General features: G+C 35.6%; 1 protein-coding gene and 1 long non-coding RNA gene across 3 annotated transcripts in view; both read right to left on the minus strand.

The window, feature by feature from the left end:
• The window catches only part of LOC140150129 (nuclear receptor coactivator 7-like), a 70,347-nt gene extending 52,128 nt beyond the window's left edge, over positions 1–18,219 (minus strand). Inside the window, 5 exon segments of the mRNA XM_072172134.1 lie at positions 1,603–1,784; positions 4,310–4,413; positions 4,416–4,593; positions 8,579–8,674; positions 18,082–18,219. Coding sequence (XP_072028235.1) covers positions 1,603–1,784; positions 4,310–4,413; positions 4,416–4,593; positions 8,579–8,674; positions 18,082–18,219 — 698 coding nt within the window.
• An 882-nt stretch (positions 18,220–19,101) lies between these two features.
• Positions 19,102–22,038, minus strand: part of LOC140150815 (uncharacterized) — a 49,414-nt gene continuing 46,477 nt past the window's right edge. For both annotated transcript variants that reach the window (XR_011858851.1, XR_011858852.1), the window contains one exon: positions 19,102–19,195. This is a non-coding gene — a long non-coding RNA (uncharacterized lncRNA). The remainder of the gene's footprint in view (positions 19,196–22,038) is intronic.

Consider the following 22,038-nt stretch of genomic DNA (forward strand, 5'->3'; position numbering starts at 1 on the left):
TATCACAAGAGGTTGTACAATTCTACCTCATGGTTTATTGGAGCCTTTCAAATTTACACCTCATGTGGAAAATGTTAGCAATTCCCGCTGAAAATACGGGACTAAAATTTTGCAACAGTTGTATTGTCTCCTCAGTGGAAGATTTTGTTTGCAATTATAAAATCTTCCACAGCTTTTCCAACTTTTTTTTGTGGTAATTGTTGGATTTGGAATGACTAAACCTATTAAGTTTGGTAATGAAATTCCAAAATCTTCCTTCAGGGGGTGTAGATTTCAAATGGATAGCCTACATGTATTATGGCAAAACATTTCACTTCATGTAGATTCAAGTACAAGAAAATTCATGTTAAGTTCATTGATTGAAAAGTCAAATTAGCTTGTACATGTATCACAAATATAAACCATCTAAATTATCTAAATAATACTGAGAAAAAAGAAACACTACTGTACCAGAATTTATTTTAGAATTTAACATGATGCTCTGATATTGTGTTTGCTGAAAGTTTGCTGACATTTTCTGGGGTCAAGATTTTCTAAAACATTTAGGCCTATATGTTTGGTATCCTAGAAAATGCCCATGACTAGTAATGATCTAAATACATGCTGGAACAAACTTGAGGTAAATGGGTAATGTTGTTATATGGGTTAACTGGCAAGACTAGAGCTTTCCACATGACACATTTTGATCTAGATCAATCCACATTGAAAGGCCTATTCTTTCCAGATCTGCACTGGTACTTACAAATTAAAAAGAACAAGACACATTAAGATCTAAATCAATCCACATGAAATAGACATATTCTTTCCTGATTTTGACTTATCACTTAAAATCAGAGGGAAAAGAACCAGACATTTTGAGAGTATTTCTCAACCATGCTGTGACCAAATTGTGTGATAACAATCCACTGGATATGAGTACTGCTTGAGCTTTGCATATATGCAAGCTTCTATGATACATAAAATGTCCTCAGACCTATTAATTTGAAATTAAGTTTATTCATTCATTATAATATTGTGTAGGCCTACAGATTATGATAGTTCAGTCATATCTGTTTTTAGATGTGTCATGTTAAAAGCACAACTACCGGTATATGTTATATTAATATAGCAGGAGGTAAACTAGCATAACCACTAATACTAGAAAAATGCTGATAAAAATGCTGATAAAAGCTATAGGCCTAATTATTGTAATTACTTTCTTCCAAATGTTTCAAGAATTGTCATAAATTAAGAAAAACTTGACTTTTGATGTCATATGAATTAAAAAGAAATTGCATGATGCATTTGCAGACAGAACCGTTTTTCACCACCATAGTATCTAATTTGGAACACTTCTTATTGTGCGGAATAGTATCTAATTTGGAACACTTCTTATTGTGCTGAATAGTATCTAATTTGGAACACTTCTTATTGTGCTGAATAGTATGTTTCACTTTCCAGTCAAGATCCCTCCTTTCACTGTTAGTATTCCTGAATACTTTGGTTCATGCAGGAATACATTTCTACTTGCATAACAGTTTACACCCATGTCATGTCCACCTACCTGACCATATAAGGGAAGAACAAAGATGAAGGAGAGTACCATCTTATCCATATACTTACTTCTGTTTTAGTTTATCATTCATTGCAGATATATCATGATACATGGATGCTCCCATGACCATGTCCATCTGAGTGATGACCCCATAGGGACCAACACCCCTCTCGATGACCAGCGGATCTGACACGTTCGGGTCAAACATGATAGCATTGGGGGTGACCAACATGGTGCCGCTAACAACACCCTGGAAACAGAGAAATACAAGATAATACATTGGCAGTTAATATTATTTACTGAATGGTTTCTAAATGTGATATTTTTACAGAAGATTTTGGTTTTCTCATACAGACAAACCACAGAGAACTATAAACCGTTTCCTTTGTATTGTACTGACTGTAGAGGGCGACATTATCAAATTATTTGTAGTTAGTATGTGCAAAAAAATTCAACAAAATCAGGCCTTTATGACTCCTAAAATATAAAATTATTTTTTTTGTATTTCAGAATAATAGTTCCTAAAATATTAGAATAAATTTTTTGTACTGCAGAATATCAAATAAATGAAGAAGAAATTAAGTAATTAAAACTGTTTGTTTGTTTGTCTGCAATGCTGACATTAAGTACCAAAATAAATGGTACAGACATACAAGCATTGGTATAAGAAGCACAATCTCACCCCACACATAACTTGATTTTCCTCTTATCACAGGAATAGCTAACCTAATTTGTGCACACATTTACAAAATTATGATGCTAGTTCTACTTTCTTAGGCAGCTAATTAGAATTTTAATTAATCAACCATCATTCTGGTTAAAAAACAAAATCCCGACACTAGATACAACTGTCATGGGTACAAATTGCCATACAAGAATGGAAGACTTATTAACCAGCGTGTTTACAGTGAAGATCATTATTGGAAATTGGATATTCATTTTCTTATGATGCATTTGTCCAACCTTAACAATGAATAAAAGGACAGTGTTGCCAAAAATTTCAGCCCCAATCATGGGTCAAATAATTGAAAAGTCGCCAAATTTTTTTCTTAACCATTGGTTTCAACGAGACAGGAAATCACATTAAGTCGCAGGAGCCAATGTTGAAAAGTCCCTCAATTTCATTTGTAACCATTGGTTTCTATGGGACAGGAAATAGTCAAAATCTGTGTGAGAAATCTTTGAAATCGCCAAATTGGGCAACCAAATTGCCGGTTTGGCAACCCTGTAAAAGGCTAGAGATCATCAAAAGGTTGGCTATGATCATTGCTTTCACTTGGGATTACCAACCCGTGATTTGGTAGCCCAATTGGGCAACTTTTGAAGATTTTCCACTCTTTGACAGTTTCCTATTCTATAGAAACCAACGACTAAGAAAAAAATTGGGTGACTCTTCGACACTGACTCCTGCAACCATCAATAGTTTCCTGTCCCATAGAAACCAATGTTTAAGAAAAGAATTGGGTGACATTTTCATGTTTTGACCCGTGATTTGGGCTGAAAGTTTTTGGCAACCCTGTTTTCACTTGCTGCTATTCAAAGGCAAAGAGTTGGTTGATGAACTATTTTAAATAAGACCATTTTGTTGAACAGCAAATGGATATGAATAAGCACAAGGAGTTGTCAGGTGTAAAATTGCATGGATGTTATTGAAATGACAGGAAATCTATACCTGACATATGATTTGCAAAGTGAACAACAAAGAAAATGTGAGTGACCTAAGTGGTCTGGATGACGAATAAAATCACCAAAGGCTAATAGTACTAGCTAAATGTCATCAATTTAATTTCACAGAGAGGTACAGGCTACTGCGATGACTGTTTAAAAAAGTAAACATTACATCAAGCGCAGAAGGCTTAACCTAACCCTAACCGCCTAGGGGCTTTTTAGCGACGGAAGGGAAAGAAGGAAAGAATAAAGAGAGAAAAGAAGGAAAGAAGTTGTTTGCTCTGGGTGGGATTCGAACCCGAGACCCCTCGCATGCCAAGCACTCGGTCGACGACACTTTGCCACGGGTCTCGGGCTTCGCTGGCCAGCGAAACCGTGCCTATATATCACTTAGGGCGATTGCATCATCACACCACGTGGGATGCATGCACGAACAGCGCATATATCAAGTAGTATTTTGTAGTATTCAGGAGCGTTAGGGTTAATGTACACCAATTGGTTGTTTGGTTTTAAATTTGAACAGGAGTAAGCCTATATATTGACACTGTCTGATCCAACCTGTCCAAAGGCAGTCATTTTGAAACTGAGATACAAACAAAACTAGGGATAAAAAAAAAAACACTTAGCATTATAACAGCTCCTGAATTTGCAACCAAGTATGTTAAGTTAGTAGATAATTAAATCTGGTCAACCAGAAAAACTCACTTTTTGGTCAGATGGAATCACCAACGTTTCGGCCAAAACCTTTGGCCTTCAGCTGGGTGGATGATTTAGGGTCATCCGAGGTCAGTATGTTAAGCTTTTTTATATTTAAAAGTATTTCAGGAGTAATACTTTTTTTGGAGAAATTTTTCAAAATCTCTCTTTAGGCTGATCTGATCAAATTGTGTCCCACTGGGCTATTCCAGTTGAAATCCATATACCCCCTATTTTAGACATGACCTTAATCTTCCACACAGGGAGTGTGAATTTCAAATGGCGCTACCTGAATGGGTGACTCCAGTTGAAATCTACACCCCCTGTGTGGGAGATTAAGGTAATGTCTTCCACAGGGAGTATTATGGGCTTCAACTGGAATAACCCATTTATACTATCTCACTCCCTCACCTCTCCATCGGTAATATACTTGACGTCAACTTTCAAAAACTGCCTGGAATCTGCCTCTTCTTCCTCTTTCGATGCCTCCCTGACGACTCTTCCTGGTCTCGGTCACTGCCTTGACGTAACAGAAACTTACGTTTTCGTGCCCACGAGCTGCTCTTAGCCTCTCTCACACTCTGCGTTTTACGTAGACCAAATCGCTTGCTGGCTTTCGGTTTTGGTTCGGCTTGTGAGATGGTCGGTATGTCTGACTTTTTCTTTGGCTGAGCTTGTGATATTGTTGGAATGTCCTGTAAATAAGTTGCAAAAATATGACAACATTTAGAAAACAAATTATTTAATAACTGCATCATCTGCTTGGTTCAAAATTGGAAGAGGAAAAAATATGATGAGAAATCCTAATTATAACATCACTTCATGATAAGGAACTTTTAAGGGCTCTGGTAGCAACATTTGCACAGTATTTTTTGTGGGACATGAGAGCACATCAGACATATTGAATTGCATTCTGAATACGAGAAATGTCCTTCTGATATAAAATAATTTTGATTTTTTTTCAAATTCGCAATATAATACACATTTTATGGCAAATGATTAAAAATTGATATTTTTGATATTTAAACAGTCCTCAAAGTAAACTTTACCAATCTAAGGATATGTACTTAAAGCGTATGTAGTTGGGATGAAAAGCAGATGATCAATTGAAAATTTTGACCTTTCGTATTGAAGATACAGATTTTTCCCCCCAAAACATGAAAAACATTTAGGTCTCATATCTTCAATATGAAAGGTCAACATTTTCAATTGATCTTTGGCTTTTATCCCAGCTACATACACTTTGAATTTGTATTATATCGTAAATTTAGAATGCAATTCCATAGGTCTGGTGTACTCTCAGCTCCCAAAAATACTGTGCAAATATTAATATCTGATTCCTTAAGTTACCTCTAAAAAGATACACTATCGGCTTGAAAACACTTTGTGTAAAATCCTCCCTAGATGACCCCTAGACCCCAAATTGTTGGCAGATACCAATGTGTTTCACTAGTAGTGCTAATTTTGCAATACGTATCTAAAAGATGCACATGTTACCAGTGTACCTTTAACCCCCATTTTGTCCATTTGTTATTTTTGACTTTGACTTCATAATCTTGAAACATAAAATTCCACTATCATAACAATATTAAATGTTCGAGATAAAATCATCTTTCCTTCTACAAATTTCTTTAAAATTACACAGCATCTGATGGTTTATGAACAGGTTGCCACATTTTGAAATAATTCTTTTATTGCCCCAAATTACTCCTGACATTTACTTGATAAGAAATGGTTAAGCATAAGCCATTTATATTCACAGGCATCTACTGTCGGTGCACTTTGCACCTAACAAAACTATTAATAGCACATGTAAGCAAATAGTAATCTAATGGACCGGCCATAATGATAGCTTGTTATCCATGCTGATGTGACAACGGTGTAATACCAGTCAAATAAATATGTTGGCTTCTTAATAAATGCGACCTGCTGAAGAAAAATTAGGACAATGTTGCGAAAAGTCAATTTTCTTCTTTTTTTTTAAATATGATAAAGGAGCAGTTAACCTCAGAAAAGTGCCTTATTTTAGGAGTTTAAAGTCCCCACCCTACACACACCTACATCATAGCAAAGCTTGATATGTCAACTTTGGGATGATGTAGAATTCCTAAGTTGGGAAAAATGTGTTTTTTGGGCCATTTTAGTCAAAAAAACTCATTTGGGGGCAAAAATACGATTTTTGAGATACTACTATTCTTGACATCTGTGTACCAAGCCGCATCCATATAAACATGTTTCAGATATATCCGATGCCTCATTAGTGCACAATAAGCATCCTTAAATTACAAAATGTACAGGAAGTATAGGAAATACAGAGTAAATAACTGCGTTTTGCTCAATATCATATTTCTGAAAGCAAATATGACAATACAAGTTTGCTTACACATTTATAATAAATATCCATGTTTTGTACATTAAATACATATCTGATACTAAAGGAACAATCTACATTCAGATTATGCATGTGGGGTGAAGAGATTTGACATAAGGTGTTGTGAGGCACCTTTCCTAAAAATGGTCAATTTGGGGCAAAAGTGTGATTTTTGAGATATTGCTATATTTGACATCTTACGTACAAAGCCTCATCAAAACATGTTTTAGATATATCTGATGCCTCATTAGTCCACAATAAGCAGCTTTAATTTCATATGAATGCCATCAAAACGTGATATAGGAAAGCCAAGTTGTAGTTGAAAGGATTTGAATGGTAGCTCCGGTGATAACTCAAAAACAACTCTGGCAATATTGTCCTTATTTTGCTTCAGATCTGGTCACTTTTATTCAGAACCTAGTTAAGTGTTCTTGATACCTTCTCTCAATTCCAGAAAAACATTTTTTCCGAGAATAAATTTTCTGAAGACTTATCAATTTGGTATGTTGTTGATATGAATCCTATTTGGATCCAGCTGGGAAAGTACCATAAATTGAAGTCGCATCCAGTTTTTACATTAGCAGTCTATAATATCGAATTGATTAATTCGAATTAAACAATTCATTGAGTGGTCATGGGCAGCGCCATTAGACATGTTACACGACTACCAAGCAGGCCTCCAGAAAATTTTCTGCTGTCTGGGAACTTAATGACAAGTGCTGAAAATTTTCTGTGAAATACCTGAAATAGGCCTATGTGCGCAGAAGGACATCACGAGCGCCAAGCGCTTGAAATCCTAACGGCCGGGTCCAGGGCCCGCTTAAGGGCCCTGGAAGCTCTCAGGGTTTAGATGCTCTCTCATGCAATCTGAGCCTTATTTTAGAACAGTTTTCTATAAAAATTTACATCCTTTTTCACAAAAAAACACAACTTAAAATTTCAAAGTATTACTGTCAGAACTCAAAACAATTTTTTATTTATTTTTTAACATTTTTTTAGAAGTATTTTGCAAATTTGAAGAACCACTGGACCTATTCTGAAGGGTTAGGATTATTCACAGATAATTTGAAAAAAAATGGAAAAAATTACGAAAAAAATTAGTTTGTTATCCTAATATGCAAACCATTAACTTGTGTTTACCTCTTCATCTATCACATATTATAAATGCATGGAAAACCAATGCATCTATAATATGTGACAGATGAAGAAATAAACATTAGTTAATGGTTTGCATATACAGGATAACAAACTGTAATTTTTTCGTAATTTTTTTCTGATTTTGTTCTTATTTTTTTTAAATTAACTGTGAATGATCATGAAGTTTAATAATAGGTCCAGTGGTTCTCCAAATCGCCAAAACTTTGTGAAAATTTTTTTTTTTTTTTTCGCAATTTTTTTTTTTTGCAATTTTTTTTTCTGTGACCTCTGTGACCTTTCTGGGAACGCCGTTCCCGCGGTTTTTGGAGGCCTGCTACCAAGGTACAGGTGATGGACCGTACACACACAAAAGAATAGGCACTTTTTTGATAATTTTCACCAAGGTTACTCAAAACTTACCTAGCTAATTTATTATACAGTGCAGCGGTCTCTGCCTTTTTAATATGTTATGAAAAACTTAATTTAAAAAATATTTACCGACGGAAATAAAAATCCATCGACGAATAGTCTTGTTATGCTCTCACAAACTTAGAAAAAAATCTGAAAAATCCAAAATTTTGGTCTAAAAATTGGCCAAGGTTACTGCTGTCCCATTCAAAAGCATAGGAAGACCACCCACAGCGTTGAGGTCAACTTTCTAGACTTCCTGTCTACTGGCAGTAATGGCTACTACCCAGTGCTAACATCAATGAATTGTTTAATTCGAATTAATCAATTCGATATGATAGACTGATTAGGGACCGCAATATTATTTTCTTTGCTATTTACAGTCATTTGAATGCCTGTGCATAAACATAGGTTTAGAAAAATTTCAATGTATCAGGGCTCCGATTGAACTTGACTGGCTATCCTTTGCACACTAAAATATATGCAGTCTGAATGAAAACAAAACGCTAGGGATTGCAAATTTGATACACACATGCGTGCTGCCACTGGGGTGCTGGGGACTGTCGACTCTATGGTAAGAGCACCTCCCAAACACATCCAGCTCTCTTAAGAATCTTGAGCGATGGGTGTCTGGTATAGTGTTCCAGCTAGCCAGGATACGCACGATGCCCGGTTAATGTCTGATGCATAGCTTTACCTATTGCTGAAGGGGCTGACAGACCTTGGTAATTTTCTTATCTCAAAATGTATCTAGATGAACTTACCAGCGACTTGGAGAATGGTGCTGGTTTCTTACTGGTGGGCGAGGTTGGACTTAGACAAAACGGTTCCTTAGCAGTTGGATCAGGTACATAGATCACCTGAAAAAGAAGTAATAGATAAATCAAAATACATTAGAGAGGTCAGGTGAAACCCAGAGGCTCTTCTATATCAAGCAAAATCAAGCAAACTCGGAAATATTGATTTTGAGATATAGCCAAACAAATGATTTTGTTTCCTGTTGTTTTGGAAACTCTTTAATTGCTCATATCTTTGGAACTGGATGTTCAATTTCTACGGAATTTTCTGCAAAATCCAGATTTGTAAATGCTCTTTACTACAAACTGAAAATTTGATATTACCGAGTTCCGACTGATTTTGCTTGATCGCATCACATATAGTGGTGTTGTCAAAAATAATTCCAACTGAGTTAAGGTGGTTCTGGACCCATTTTGGAAGTGCTCTATTTATGTTTTAAACATATTAATTGAGTAGGGCAGAGAACACTGATCCATATGCCTTTTGTTTGAAGCTAATCGGACATACGGTTTTCATAATACATACATTTTAAATGTCTTTGTATTGTATTGTTTTTATCAATAATCAATACAGTTAATGAGCTAATATGACTTGAAAGTGCTCATTAATATGTAATTTTTGCCAATATTTTGCTAAAATCCAATGCATAAATGTTCATAACATTTTATTTAACAGAATATTGGTTTCAAACTTGGTCAAAGTGTTCCTAATGACTTCCAGATAATTTATGCATAATTAATGAGCTAGCCGCCCTAATTTGCATAATTAATTAGCATTTATGCAAATTAGCTCATTAATTATGCAAATATGCAAATGAGGGGGCGGCTTCACTATATAATACATTAGAACATATTAGAAACACTTTGACCAAGTTTCAGGGCAAAAGTATGCAAAATAAAAGTACCATGAACATTTATGCATTGATTTTTAGCAAAATATTGGCAAAAATTACATATTAATGAGCCTTTACAGTCCTTTTAGCTCATTAACTATATTGATTATTGATAAAAACAATAAGATACAAAGAACATATAATTTGATGTAGTATAGAAACCGTATGTCCGATTTGCTTCAAACAAAAGGCATATTGATCAGTGTACTTTACCCTACTCAATTAATCTGTTTAAAACATGCTCAAAGCTTTTCCTTATTTCTAGAAAATGCATCCAATACCACCTTAAATCGGTTACTTACTTACATAAAAGTAAATTATAAATTAACCATTTTATTAGTAATATAATGGTACTTATTTGTACAGTTCAGAGCTGAAGTAATGTGGTAAATATCCACAATTTCAACCTTAAATATCTCTCATCTTTCTTGCATTCCATCTTTCCTGACATACTCTCGCCATACGTATATCATCAAGTTAATTAATACCCTTTTGAACAAAAGCACTCACATCAAGAGTCCTAATAACCATTCATCACAGCTTTCTTAAAAGCACTAACATTAATTAAACATCCTGCAACCATTCATCACAGCTTTCTTGTATCTCCATAAACATTACAATGAAACCTTTGCACATAATCATACATAGCACTCACAGAAGCATACGGTCAAAAACTGACCGTCTTGTTGCAATAAAAACATCTTAACTTACAGCCAGGACAGACTTGAGGCTCCTATTTGAAACACTTGCTGCCTAATGCCTGAATGGACTTACATAATGGCTACATTTTAGTTACAAATTCAATTAAAGCTATCAAAGGACTGCTAAAATTAAGATCATTCAGCGGATCTGGTCTAATAATATTCTGTGCAAGTGGAGTGATGCTGTACTATATACTGTGGCTGTGGGGACTTTTTTGCTTGCTCCAGGATGATGGTATTGGATCTGAAAATTGCTTCATGCAATATATTTTTTATTTTTTCCTTATTCTTTAGTCTTCTAGACACAATAACAAGATTACTATCTACTGTAGACAGCTATCTCTCACACATTTATCATCATAGATGAAGATCATCAAGTTAATACTCTTTTTGAACAACAACACTCAGTCCTATAACCATTCATCACAGCTTTCTTAAAGCACTAACATTAATTAAACATCCTAAACTATTCATCCCAGCATCCATGGATCTCCATAAACATTTTCATGTAACCTTTCCACATCATATATAACACTCACAAAAGCATACAGTCAAAAACTAATCATTCTGTTATATTTTAACTTACAGCCAGGACAGACTCGAGGCTCCTATTTGAAACACTTGCTGCCTAATGCCTGAATGGATTTACATAATGGCTACATTTTAGTTACAAATTCAATTAAAGCTATCAAGGGACTGCTATAAATAAGATCATTTAGCAGCTCTGGTCTAATAATATTCTGTGCTAGTGGAGTGATGATGCTGTAATACACTGTGGCTGTGGGTACTTTTCTGCTTGCTCCAGAGTAGGAATGTGTTATTCAGTTTATTTTCCCGAATGTTTAACGCAGCAGTGATGTGTGCGTTTAACACATTAACACGCATCAATGTCAAGTTGAAATACGATACATGATAGGTGCGGTGTGGTGTACCTCAAAAAACAGGAATTTTTAACAGGTTATACTAGTACCAATGGCGCCGTACAATGAGGTAAAATTTGTTAAGGCAACAGCCCTAACATGTCAGAAACTATGCATTATTATGATGTATTATAGTTGAAGAATTAATGTTTTGAGCAAGTTTCAAGGTAAATTATTAAGGTCGTCTTCAGATTTTGTTACTTTCAACTGTTGTTTAGCATTGAAGAATGGAAAATTGAAGGTTGAAAATGACTTGCGTGTACACATCTAACACAATTGCAAAAAAAATAACGGATCATGCATGCGTTTAACGGGTACATGTATTTAACGTTCCCATCCCTACTCCATAGTGATGTATTAAGTTTGAAAATTGCTTCTTTATTGTAATATTTTTGTTTTCCTTTTTCCTTATTCTTTTAGTCTTCACACGTTTACTATCTACTGTAGACAGCTATCTCTTATCATCATACATGTAGATGAAGTTAATACCCTTTATGAAAAACAACACCCGGTACTATAAATAACCATTCATCACAGCTTTCTCAAAAGCACTATCATTAATTAAACATCCTATAACTATTCATCACAGCTTCCTTGCATCTCTGTAAACATTATAATGTAACCTCTTCACATTAATCACACATAGCACTTGACTGTCCTGTTGCAATAAAAACATCTAAACTTACAGCCAGGACAGACTTGAGGCTCCTATTTGAAACACTTGCTGCCTAATGCCTGAATGGACTTACATAATGGCTACATTTTACTTACAAATTCAATTAAAGCTATCAAAGGACTGCTATAATTAATATCATTCAGCGGCTCTGGTCTGATGATATTCTGTGTTTTACAAGTGGAGACGATGCTGTACTGTATGACTGTGGGTACTTTCCTGCTTAATCCAGAGTAATGGTTTTACAATTTATCAGTAATTTCTTCTCATAACAACATACTTCTTTAGTTCTTCTAGATACAAAATAAATTTGCTATCTACTGTAGATAACTATTTCTATTATTATTTCACCAGATACTTCTTTCATCTATTTTTATTTCACAAAATACTTTTGTTTATTTGATATATTTTCGTAATACTGATTACGACAGTACCTATGTACCCAAGAGGTACTCAAGTTTGGTTTCGGTAGGGGTGTGCTGCTGAGAATTTGAAATTGGACGCATCAATATACCAATTTTTCAAGAAATTTAGACCCATCGGTATACAAAAAGCCAATTCAGCCAAATTAAACACCAATTGTCTTAGTTTTTACAACTATTTCTTCCAAATTTGTGGGAAAACTTTCAAAACTTGGGCTATAGTGAGGCAACAGTGAGGAAAATTTTGGAAAAAAAACCCATTCACTATACCAAAATTTGTCTAGAAAAGGAAAAGGGGTTGTTGATATACCAATAGGCTGTAAATGCTATATACCCATGTTTACAGCATGTCCCTGTATGGTCATTTGTACTGGGCTATGTACCTTGTTTAATTCATCTCCTTGACAGGATATTTTTGCTGTCCATAAATAAATATAACTCTTTTGCTATCTACTGAAGATAGTAACTTCCCTTTGCAGTAGTATTTTTCTCTGCAGTAGTCCCAATACATATTTTTGTCACACTGGACAGTATTGCTTTAAAGACTCATGTTTTTAATTTGTATTCAAGTAATTCACTTTTTTTTTTTTGATTATCATTTTATTCTAGATAAAATTTGATCTCAAATGAAGCAGTATTTTGAACTACATCCGAGAGTTAGCATAAATGTATTTGTATATTTGCATGATTACACTCAACAGAATTGTGAATTTGCATTCAGAAATGTCAAGAGTGTCTGCAGCCAATTGTCTGATAAGCCTGCGGTCACTTCTTACATTTGGTAAATACATACCAACTGGGGCAAAATCATAATCTATTTTAGTAAAATCAAAATTGATTTAATTTGTATTATAATGTCATAGATGTATCAATGAAAAAAGTAAGCCAAATTTTGCTTGCTTTTTATGTGTGATAGTAAAAAATACAGCCTTCTTCATTGATGGATATACTTCTCAACTAATACCTTAGCTTTCACTTTTAGGATGATATACTTTTACCATCAGAGCATCATAGAGCTGGTATCTCATAGCAAGACAGTCCACATTTCTGGCAAAGTGTTTTCAATTTGACAGTCATTTTTTAAGCAAAAGGACACATTTACTATGCAAATTCTGATTATTCTGATTTCCTGCACACAAGTTAATTATGCCCTGTTTATCATCACATGCATAAGCAGTTTAAAACATCCATATTACTATCTACTGAAGATAGCGCCTGTTTTGCACCGCTAATTGGTTACGTGATATTCTATTTCCCTCTTGCAACTATTATCACAATAAGGCCAAAAAAAAATTTTTGTTGTGTTGCCCTCAACCGCCCGACCCTAAATCCTGGAAAATCAGGGGAGCAATTTTTTTTTTTTTTTTTTTTTTTGAATGATGATTTTTACAGATTTGTTCAAAAAATCAAAGTTTTTCACTTTAAATTAACATTTTATTGAGAGACTAGTCTTTAATTGATGTCTAACAGGTATCCAGAAGTCAAAATTGACAAATGTCTCCTAATTGAAGAAGTATTATTTAATATTTGAGGGATTTTTAAAACTGAAGGTTTAAAAAAAAAAAAAAAAAACTAAATCCGACCATCCTACCCAACTTTCCCATTTTTCCACTTGAGGGCAACACAACAATATTTTTTTTTGGCCTAATCACCATTTTCATTACCTAGATGTAATAGTAACTTGCATATGTATGCAGTCAGTTGTTTCTTAATTATCACCAACTTGGGACCACACAGGAGTACGGGACACCGTTATAATTTATTCCACTTCTACATAGCAAAAATTAATTGTTTTTGTTACTGTTACTATCAGGTCCCAACTTACGATTGTGAAAATTCATGTAAGAGTGTACCAATCATGCATTACTATAAAGAGCACCTATAGTCAGTATCTTCCTTGAGTCAGTAAAGCAAAATCAAATTTTGTGATTTTCTCAAAAACTGTCAATTGCTTCAGGAATCTGTTATGATAATTTGATTCCTTGCATCATTTTCTTTCTGAAAATGTATACTTCTCATCATTACATTTAGAGATACATGATCTAAATTACTGACTCAAGAAAGGTATAGAGACTATAGCTAAGGTGCTGCGTCCAACTGGGTGCATGTCATTCTATATCAAAAATGATATTATTTGTCTTGCCATTTCTATGTTAAACAAAGTATATATCACCCTGAGGAGAACATTCCAATGCATAAACAGGACACTCAGTATTATAATCTATGGTGTTTACATCAAGCCTTACAGTCTCAAAAATGCACTCAAGATATCACATATCTGTAATTATTGTTATTTGAGCACAACGGTCATATCTGCATGATGCTGCTTTATACTTTAAGCAAACCAGTTTTATACACTACCTTTTTAAAGATTTTGACAAAAAACAAAAAAGTTTTTCTTACTACCTGACCCACAATTCAAGTAATGGTGAACCAAACAAATTCTGCTCTTTACCATATTTTAGATAATTTTGTTTCTCGGCATGTCTTATTTCTAAATTCCATTTTTGTTTTAAAATGGTACCAAGACAAAATGCTTACTGCCAAACATTACACTCAGGTTAGGCCAAAAAAAAAATTGTTGTGTTGCCCTCAACCGACCGACCCTAAATCCTGAAAAATCAGGGTCTGCATTTTTTTTTTTTTTTTTTGAATGATGATTTTTACAGATTTGTTCAAAAAATCAATGTTTTTCACTTAAAATTAATATTTTATTAAAAGACTAGTCTTTAATTGATGTCTAACAGGTATCCAGAAGTCAAAATTGACAAATGTCCCTAATTGAAGAAACATTATTTAATGTTTGAGGAGATTTTTAAAAACTGAAGGTTTAAAAAAAAAAAATCCTGACCGTCCGACCCAACTTTCCCATTTTCCCACTTGAGGGCAACACAACAATATTTTTTTTGGCCTTATATGTGGGAACCCAAACAATGAGGTATGAAGGGCACTACAGTGACAAGGACCATGGAAGAGGCAATGCACGATATGACTGTGTTATGTTGGGCCCTGCACTTAAAAGAGCAACAGCTTGTTAAGATTTTAAAAATCCAATGCAGAATACATTTTTGCCTCTCCCCAAAAATTGGTCAAAATAAATTTGAGATAATGGAAACTTTCACAACTTACATAGATGTGACCTGATTTAGTCCACTCAGGCTAATGTCGGCAGATATGAAACTGAGATATAGCCAGAAATAGGTAGGTTAGGGTTATATATAGTTAGCCACAATTAGACTATGAACATGTAAAAATGTTGTAATTTCGCAACCAAATCAGTTATAAACATGGGCTTTGGACTGATAGAAAGGGAATTCTTCATGGAATTCTTACTTCATATAAACCTGTTAATAACTCAATTTTGAAAAAAAAAATGACATAAGCCTGAGTGGACTGGACCAGGTCACATATTATACACATGTAATGAAATATTTTCACTAATTTTAAGTGTTAATCACAAATTTCTTCCGAAAAAAGAAGGAAATATGACTTGCTTCTGGGTTCAAATCAAAGATGGCAACACCTACGACAAACAATGTGTTATCAAAGCTGTTTATTACTAACAATATGTTACTCTTCTTTTTGCGAATCAAAGAGCATTCGTTGACATAATTGCCCACTTTTGATGCTTGGAAATATTACCCACGGCAGCCATATTACATTTTTCCGCAGATACGTGCTATTATTGGACTCATGATCTACCCAGCCTTGATATTGCCTGGGGACTGAGCTCAATAAGGGAACCATCCAAGCATGAAATAAACATGTTGGGACATTCCAGTTGGAATCCTTACACCCCCTATAGAAGACATGTCTTGATTATCCACACAGGAGTGTGAATTTCATATGGGGTTACCTGAATGAATAGCCCCCATTTGAAATTAACACACCCTGTGTGGAAGATTAAGGTCATGTGTTCCATATGGGGGTGTATGGAACTCAACTGGAATAGCCCTTATAGGATGACAGACAGGGATTAAGTTATCAGGTAAAGAGTATAATGTAGGAACAATAAAGGGGATGAAAGTGATGAATAAAAGGCAGATGGAAAGGCATTGACAATGAGACCAAATGTTGTCAAAACTTAATTTTCAGATTTTGCATCATGATTAAGAACTTCAATTTGATGTGAAAACCATTAAAGTGTGATAGAAAAAAGGCATGTTATAACTTGAAGCTGAAAGGATCAGTACTTTAAACGCAATAAAGAACAAAAGGATTTGCGGCTTAATCGGGTCACTTATGCTCCGTGCATGTTTTACTGGAGAATAGCAAAGTACAATTATCAATATGCCTTTTGTTATAGAAGACAATCAAACATACGGTTTTCATATTACATCATTTTATTTTTGTGATTATTATCAATGTAGTTAATGAGCTAAAGATGCTCAAATGTGTAAATTTGCCAATATTTAGCTGAAAAGCATGCATAAATGCAGTACTTTTAACTTGCATTTTTCAGCAGTTTGCCTTGAAATCTAGTCAAAGCTATCTTTTCGATCCACCTTCAGGTGTGATTGGGTGCTTTTGTTGTTGCTTGATTTGGCAACTTGTCAATACAAAATATTGGCAACACTTGCAATGTAAGCAAAGGAAGGCTGGAAATAAACTTCTATATGAACAGGACGTCCTTAGCGATTTGATGGTTTGAAAGGTCAAAAGAATAGTCAAATCTTCGGGGGAAAATATTGCATTGCTTGAACCAAAATTTCATGTACTACTCGATTTGCATGCCATTGTTGACAGGCTGCATATTATTAATCCACTAGTAAAAGAACATTGGGGTCGTCTAGACTTTCCTAATTTGGTTTTATATCATGTATATTCAATTTACAAAGCCCATGTCGACGGGTCAGCGCAAGAATGTTGTAAGTGACATTTTAGGCGAAATTGAGTTATTGATGGATTATGAAAATATAGGTTAATGCACATATTTTAAGCTATTTTACAATTCTTATATATGCAATTCATAAAATTTAAATACATAAGAGACAAAATTGAAACACCAAAATGCATCTCCTGCAAATAAATGAAACAACGTCCTTGCTCTAACCCCATGATACAGTTACATGCATCTATGATGCATCAATTACCTGTGATATTTCTATTTTAGTTTAGTCAAAAATAGGCTCAAGTTCACAGCTCCGGACTCAAATTCTGCGGAGGGAGGAGTGACCCATGATATTGGGCAAGTTATTCTGGAGATACCTATATGGTCAGGGATGCAGAATATCATGCAACTAGACATAGTTTCTTCCCATCAGCTAAGATGAGAGAGGTGGTGCAGACTACAACGAGAGAGGATGTTGGGAGAATCTGCAGAATCATTTACTGTGATACCAACCTGGCCTGGGAATATCATACGACTGGACATATGGTTTATTCTCATCAGCTGAGATGGGGAGGGGAGTGGGGCAAGGTCCACATAGGAGGAGGAAGGGGGAACCATTTTTGTAGTTACTGTGATACCAACCTGGCCTGGGAATATCATACGACTGGACATGTGGTTTATTCTCATCAGCTGAGATGTTGAGGGGAGTGGGGGCAAGGTCCATGCCAGAGGAGGAAGGGAGAATCATTTTTGTAGTTACTGTGATACCAACCTGGCCTGGGAATATCATACAACTGAACATATGGTTTATTCTCACCAGCTGAGATGGGGAGAGGAGTGGGGGCAAGGTCCATGCCAGAGGAGGAAGAGAGAATCATTGTTGTAGTTACTGTGATACCAACCTGGCTAGGGAATATCATGCGACTGGACATATGGTTTATTCTCATCAGCTGAGATGGGGAGGGGTGTGCGCAAGGTCCACGACAGAGGAGGAAGGGAGAATCATTGTTGTAGTTACTGTGATACCAACCTGGCCTGGGAATATCATACGACTGGACATGTGGTTTATTCTCATCAGCTGAGATGGAGTGGATCCAAACTGCAAGGCGGCGCTGTCCACCGTGATCTCGGCCCACCCACCTGTACAGGGAGATAAAACAAACCGCATCATAAAAGAGCTGTGAATAAATTTACATCTTTTTAAATGATTGCTCAATTCATTGTCTCTCATTGTGATTAAGGGCATAATGTATACATTCAAATCAAAAGAATGCACTTGTTCGCTGCTACGTATACCTCTTTTTACAAAATAGCATCTCATCTCAAGTCGACATCACTCCAAATCATCCTCAAGTCACATGGTTTAGGAATGTTCTATGTATTCCTATACCATGTGATTTGGGGATGATTTGAAATGACCTCCACTTGACATGAGTCTGTTATTTATTCCTATAGCTATTATGTAAAAAGATATGTGTAGCAGCCGACAATTGCATCATTTTGATATGGATGTACATATTTTCACTATTGAACACTATGTAACAATAACTAACATTCAATACCACCCACACATCATCAGTATGATCCCTGGTTGGCTAAAGTTTGTTAACCTCTCCATAATGCGCAAGCCTGAACAGATGTAAGGATGCTGTAAAGACTTAATTAACAATATTAAAGCGCTGCACTTTAATTGCACAAGAGAACATGGAGTAACACTTATTCAAAATTTTTTAATGTTTACAATGCTTGCTGGTGTACATGTAGTAAAAAAAACTGTTAAGTTGGCAGAACATGTCGGCAAATTTCAATTAGAAGTTTTTTTACATCATTTTCTGTCAGTTTACACATGCTACATTTTGATGCAAACCCCATCAAAATCGGACATCTGGTTACTGAGTTATGACTAAGAGCAATTTATCAATAGCTGAAAACAATATACAACAAAAGAATTTGAACACTGTTTTTGCCAATATCTCAAAAACAATATTAGCGACACCTGATTCATTCCCCTTGATCGTGTCACATATAATTTGTGTTTATCTGTTAACTTACTGTGTGTTCCAGTGTGCCTCTTGGCTGATCGTAGAAAGTTTTACGTCTCGACGAAGCATCGTCGCTCTTCATTGAACTCAAGTCATCCGGATCTGTGATACATAGATAGAAAAAAATGAAATAATGATGTATTACCATGAACATAGATGAGGGACAATATAAGTAAATGAAGAACTGAAGTCTGGATCTGTGATAAAGAGGCACAAAAAATATGAAATAATATTATAGTATTATAATGAATAAAGATGAAGGGCGATATAAGTAAATAACTTATTCAGCTACTACGCAAAGTTTGGTTTATTTTGCTACCATTGATTTCACACACACTTTACGTGGCAATCATCAGGCGAAATGACGTAAAATATACATTGGCAAGCGCTTGATAACTTTTGTCAATTAGTGTGTTTATAGTGCAAGCAGATTTACAGTAACTTGCTGTAGATGTTTTTTTCCAGAATTAAATTTATGCAAACTCCTTAATAAGGCCAAAAGATATTATTTGCTTGTCCACTTTTTACAGATGGGTCGGTCGGTGAAAGGTTTTTAACCTTTGCCTTTATTTTTTCTCCAAAAGTGAACAGCATGCCAACATTCTCACTCGGTCTACAACTCGCCGTGGGACTGGAGGCACGATTGGACGCTTCAATTCATGTCAACAACACTTTTGTTCAAACTCCTTTCTCAAATGCACAGGTCTATTATCTATTGCAAATTGAAGAGATCTATGTAACCCAGAAGTTGCATTATCTTGGTATATATCCAAAAGGAGGCAAACATGAACTTCATGATTTTGCAATTCAGAATTTAATTTTTTTTTTTAGCTTCTTCATGTCAGATGATTTTATTTCCGAACAAATAATTGAAGATTTTTAATGAAAATAGTCAAATAAGTTTTTAGATGTGTTTCCAAGCCTATTTAATTTCAATGGGGTTATGAGAAAAAATTGCTTTCACCTGATGCAAAATCTACATTTTGATGGGATTGAAGCCATCTGGTCAAGCAGTCAAGCACCTTTAATGCGTAGATTCTTGAAACACTATGGACCACAATGGCCTCATCCCAATGGCATAGTTCAATAACCTCAATTAAACAATCATAATGCAAAATTTAACCTTAAGGTGCAGATTATGAGTTTTTGTACCCAAATTTTCAAAGGTCAATCAATGAATGTACATGTGTATTGGGGTTAAAGAACTGTGCACTTATAGATGTTAATGTTCCTAGTGAAACCATGAATAAAACAAACTTCAATCCTGTTTCCATCTGCTGGTATCTATCTAAATTTAATCCTAAGAATCTCCAATCAATTAATATAGATATCTCATTAGCCGTGTTCACAGTGGAGTCTGACACTCAAGAGACAACTCAAGGTTTTGTCAGTGTGGACCCACTTAGAGGTTTGACACTCCAAGGGAAACTCTGAGGTTTGGGTGACCTCAAACTCTCAAGATTTTAAGAATTTAGTCGGACCTCCAAGCGTACTTGGATTAACTTCGAGGTTTGTGTCCGCATGGACACATTTGAGGGTTACATTCAGAGGTCAACTGCATGATTGTGGCAGATCATTGTGCACATGTGATTGGTAAATTCCTGTTTCTACATGTACACCCTAAACACATGTTACTCACTTTAATAAGTGTTGGCTCAGGGATTTATGCTGGCAAAATCATTGTATGAACACATCTAAAGTGAATTTAATTTTTTACATTTGCTACATTTAGAGGTTCATACCTTTGAAGGTTACCGCCAGGTCTGAACATAGCTATTTACCTCTTACCGATGGATTAGAACCAGAAGGCCCTATCTGTAATAGCTGCCTGGTGTCATATTAGATTATAAAATGTACACGTAATAGAATGAAGAAATTCTAGAAATTATCAAAATGTCTAAAGGGCAGCTATTGCAGATAGGGCCTTCTGCCTCTCTATTCCCTCGTTATTTTTTGTACTGCCTTAGGGAGGAATTGAAAACCAACATCTGCCCCTTTCACATTTAGATTTCCATGAAATACAAAAATAACGTCATCTAAATAGAACCATAAATGATTAAAACATACAAATCCAACCCTTGAATGCATGCCAGGACATTTGGTATCTGACATTTAACAAAGGTTTCAAATATTTAACAATGGATCTAGATCGGAGTCTCTCTGAAGCTCCACAAGAATCCTCTAACAGCAGAGAGTAATTGGATAGATTAGTGTGATGTTCCAAATTACTTATTTGATTTCAAAACATTTATCATATGATGATGGTAACAAGCAGAATGATTCAATTTCCACAGACTTTGAGATTTGGGCAAAAGAAAAAGTGAACATTTAACTAATCTCAAATTTTCACAGGGTGACAGATAAGTAGGGGAAAGCCCAAGATGGTGGGGGGGGGGCAAATGCTGCCATCCTTGCCCCCTGGTACTGCTACTGCTCTTAAAAGCAGTGGTGTCTGAAGTAATAAATATAGAGGGGGAATGGGGAGATTTTGGGCCAGAATTACTAGGCTATGAGAAAAATGTTCAATTCCAGACTATTTTTAGCCCAAAATACTGGTTATGCACAAATCAATTGTAGTCCCGGCCCCGGGGATGTAATTTTGGAAACTGTTACAAACATGTTACAGTCCCGGCTTAGTCCCCGGGGTACATCCCCGGCCAAGTCCCCGCCCCCTAGCATCATGTTTGAAGTCCTCGCGAGTGTTTCCCCCGCATACGACCCGGCATAGTTGTGAGTACTCTTCTATTACGTCTCGGGTACACTCCCGGGGTAGATCCCGGCCTGTTTGAGAGGCATTACATCCCCGTACACTCCCCCACTACGTCCCCACACTGTGGGACACATTGAGCTGTTACATCCCCGGCCAAGTCCTGGCTCGGACCCCGCTATTGCCAGGCCCCTGGGGGCCGGGACTACAATTGATTTGTGCATTATTTTGTTATTTA

Source organism: Amphiura filiformis, chromosome 4 (genome assembly GCF_039555335.1).
Source record: "Amphiura filiformis chromosome 4, Afil_fr2py, whole genome shotgun sequence".
NCBI classification, from domain to species: domain Eukaryota; kingdom Metazoa; phylum Echinodermata; class Ophiuroidea; order Amphilepidida; family Amphiuridae; genus Amphiura; species Amphiura filiformis.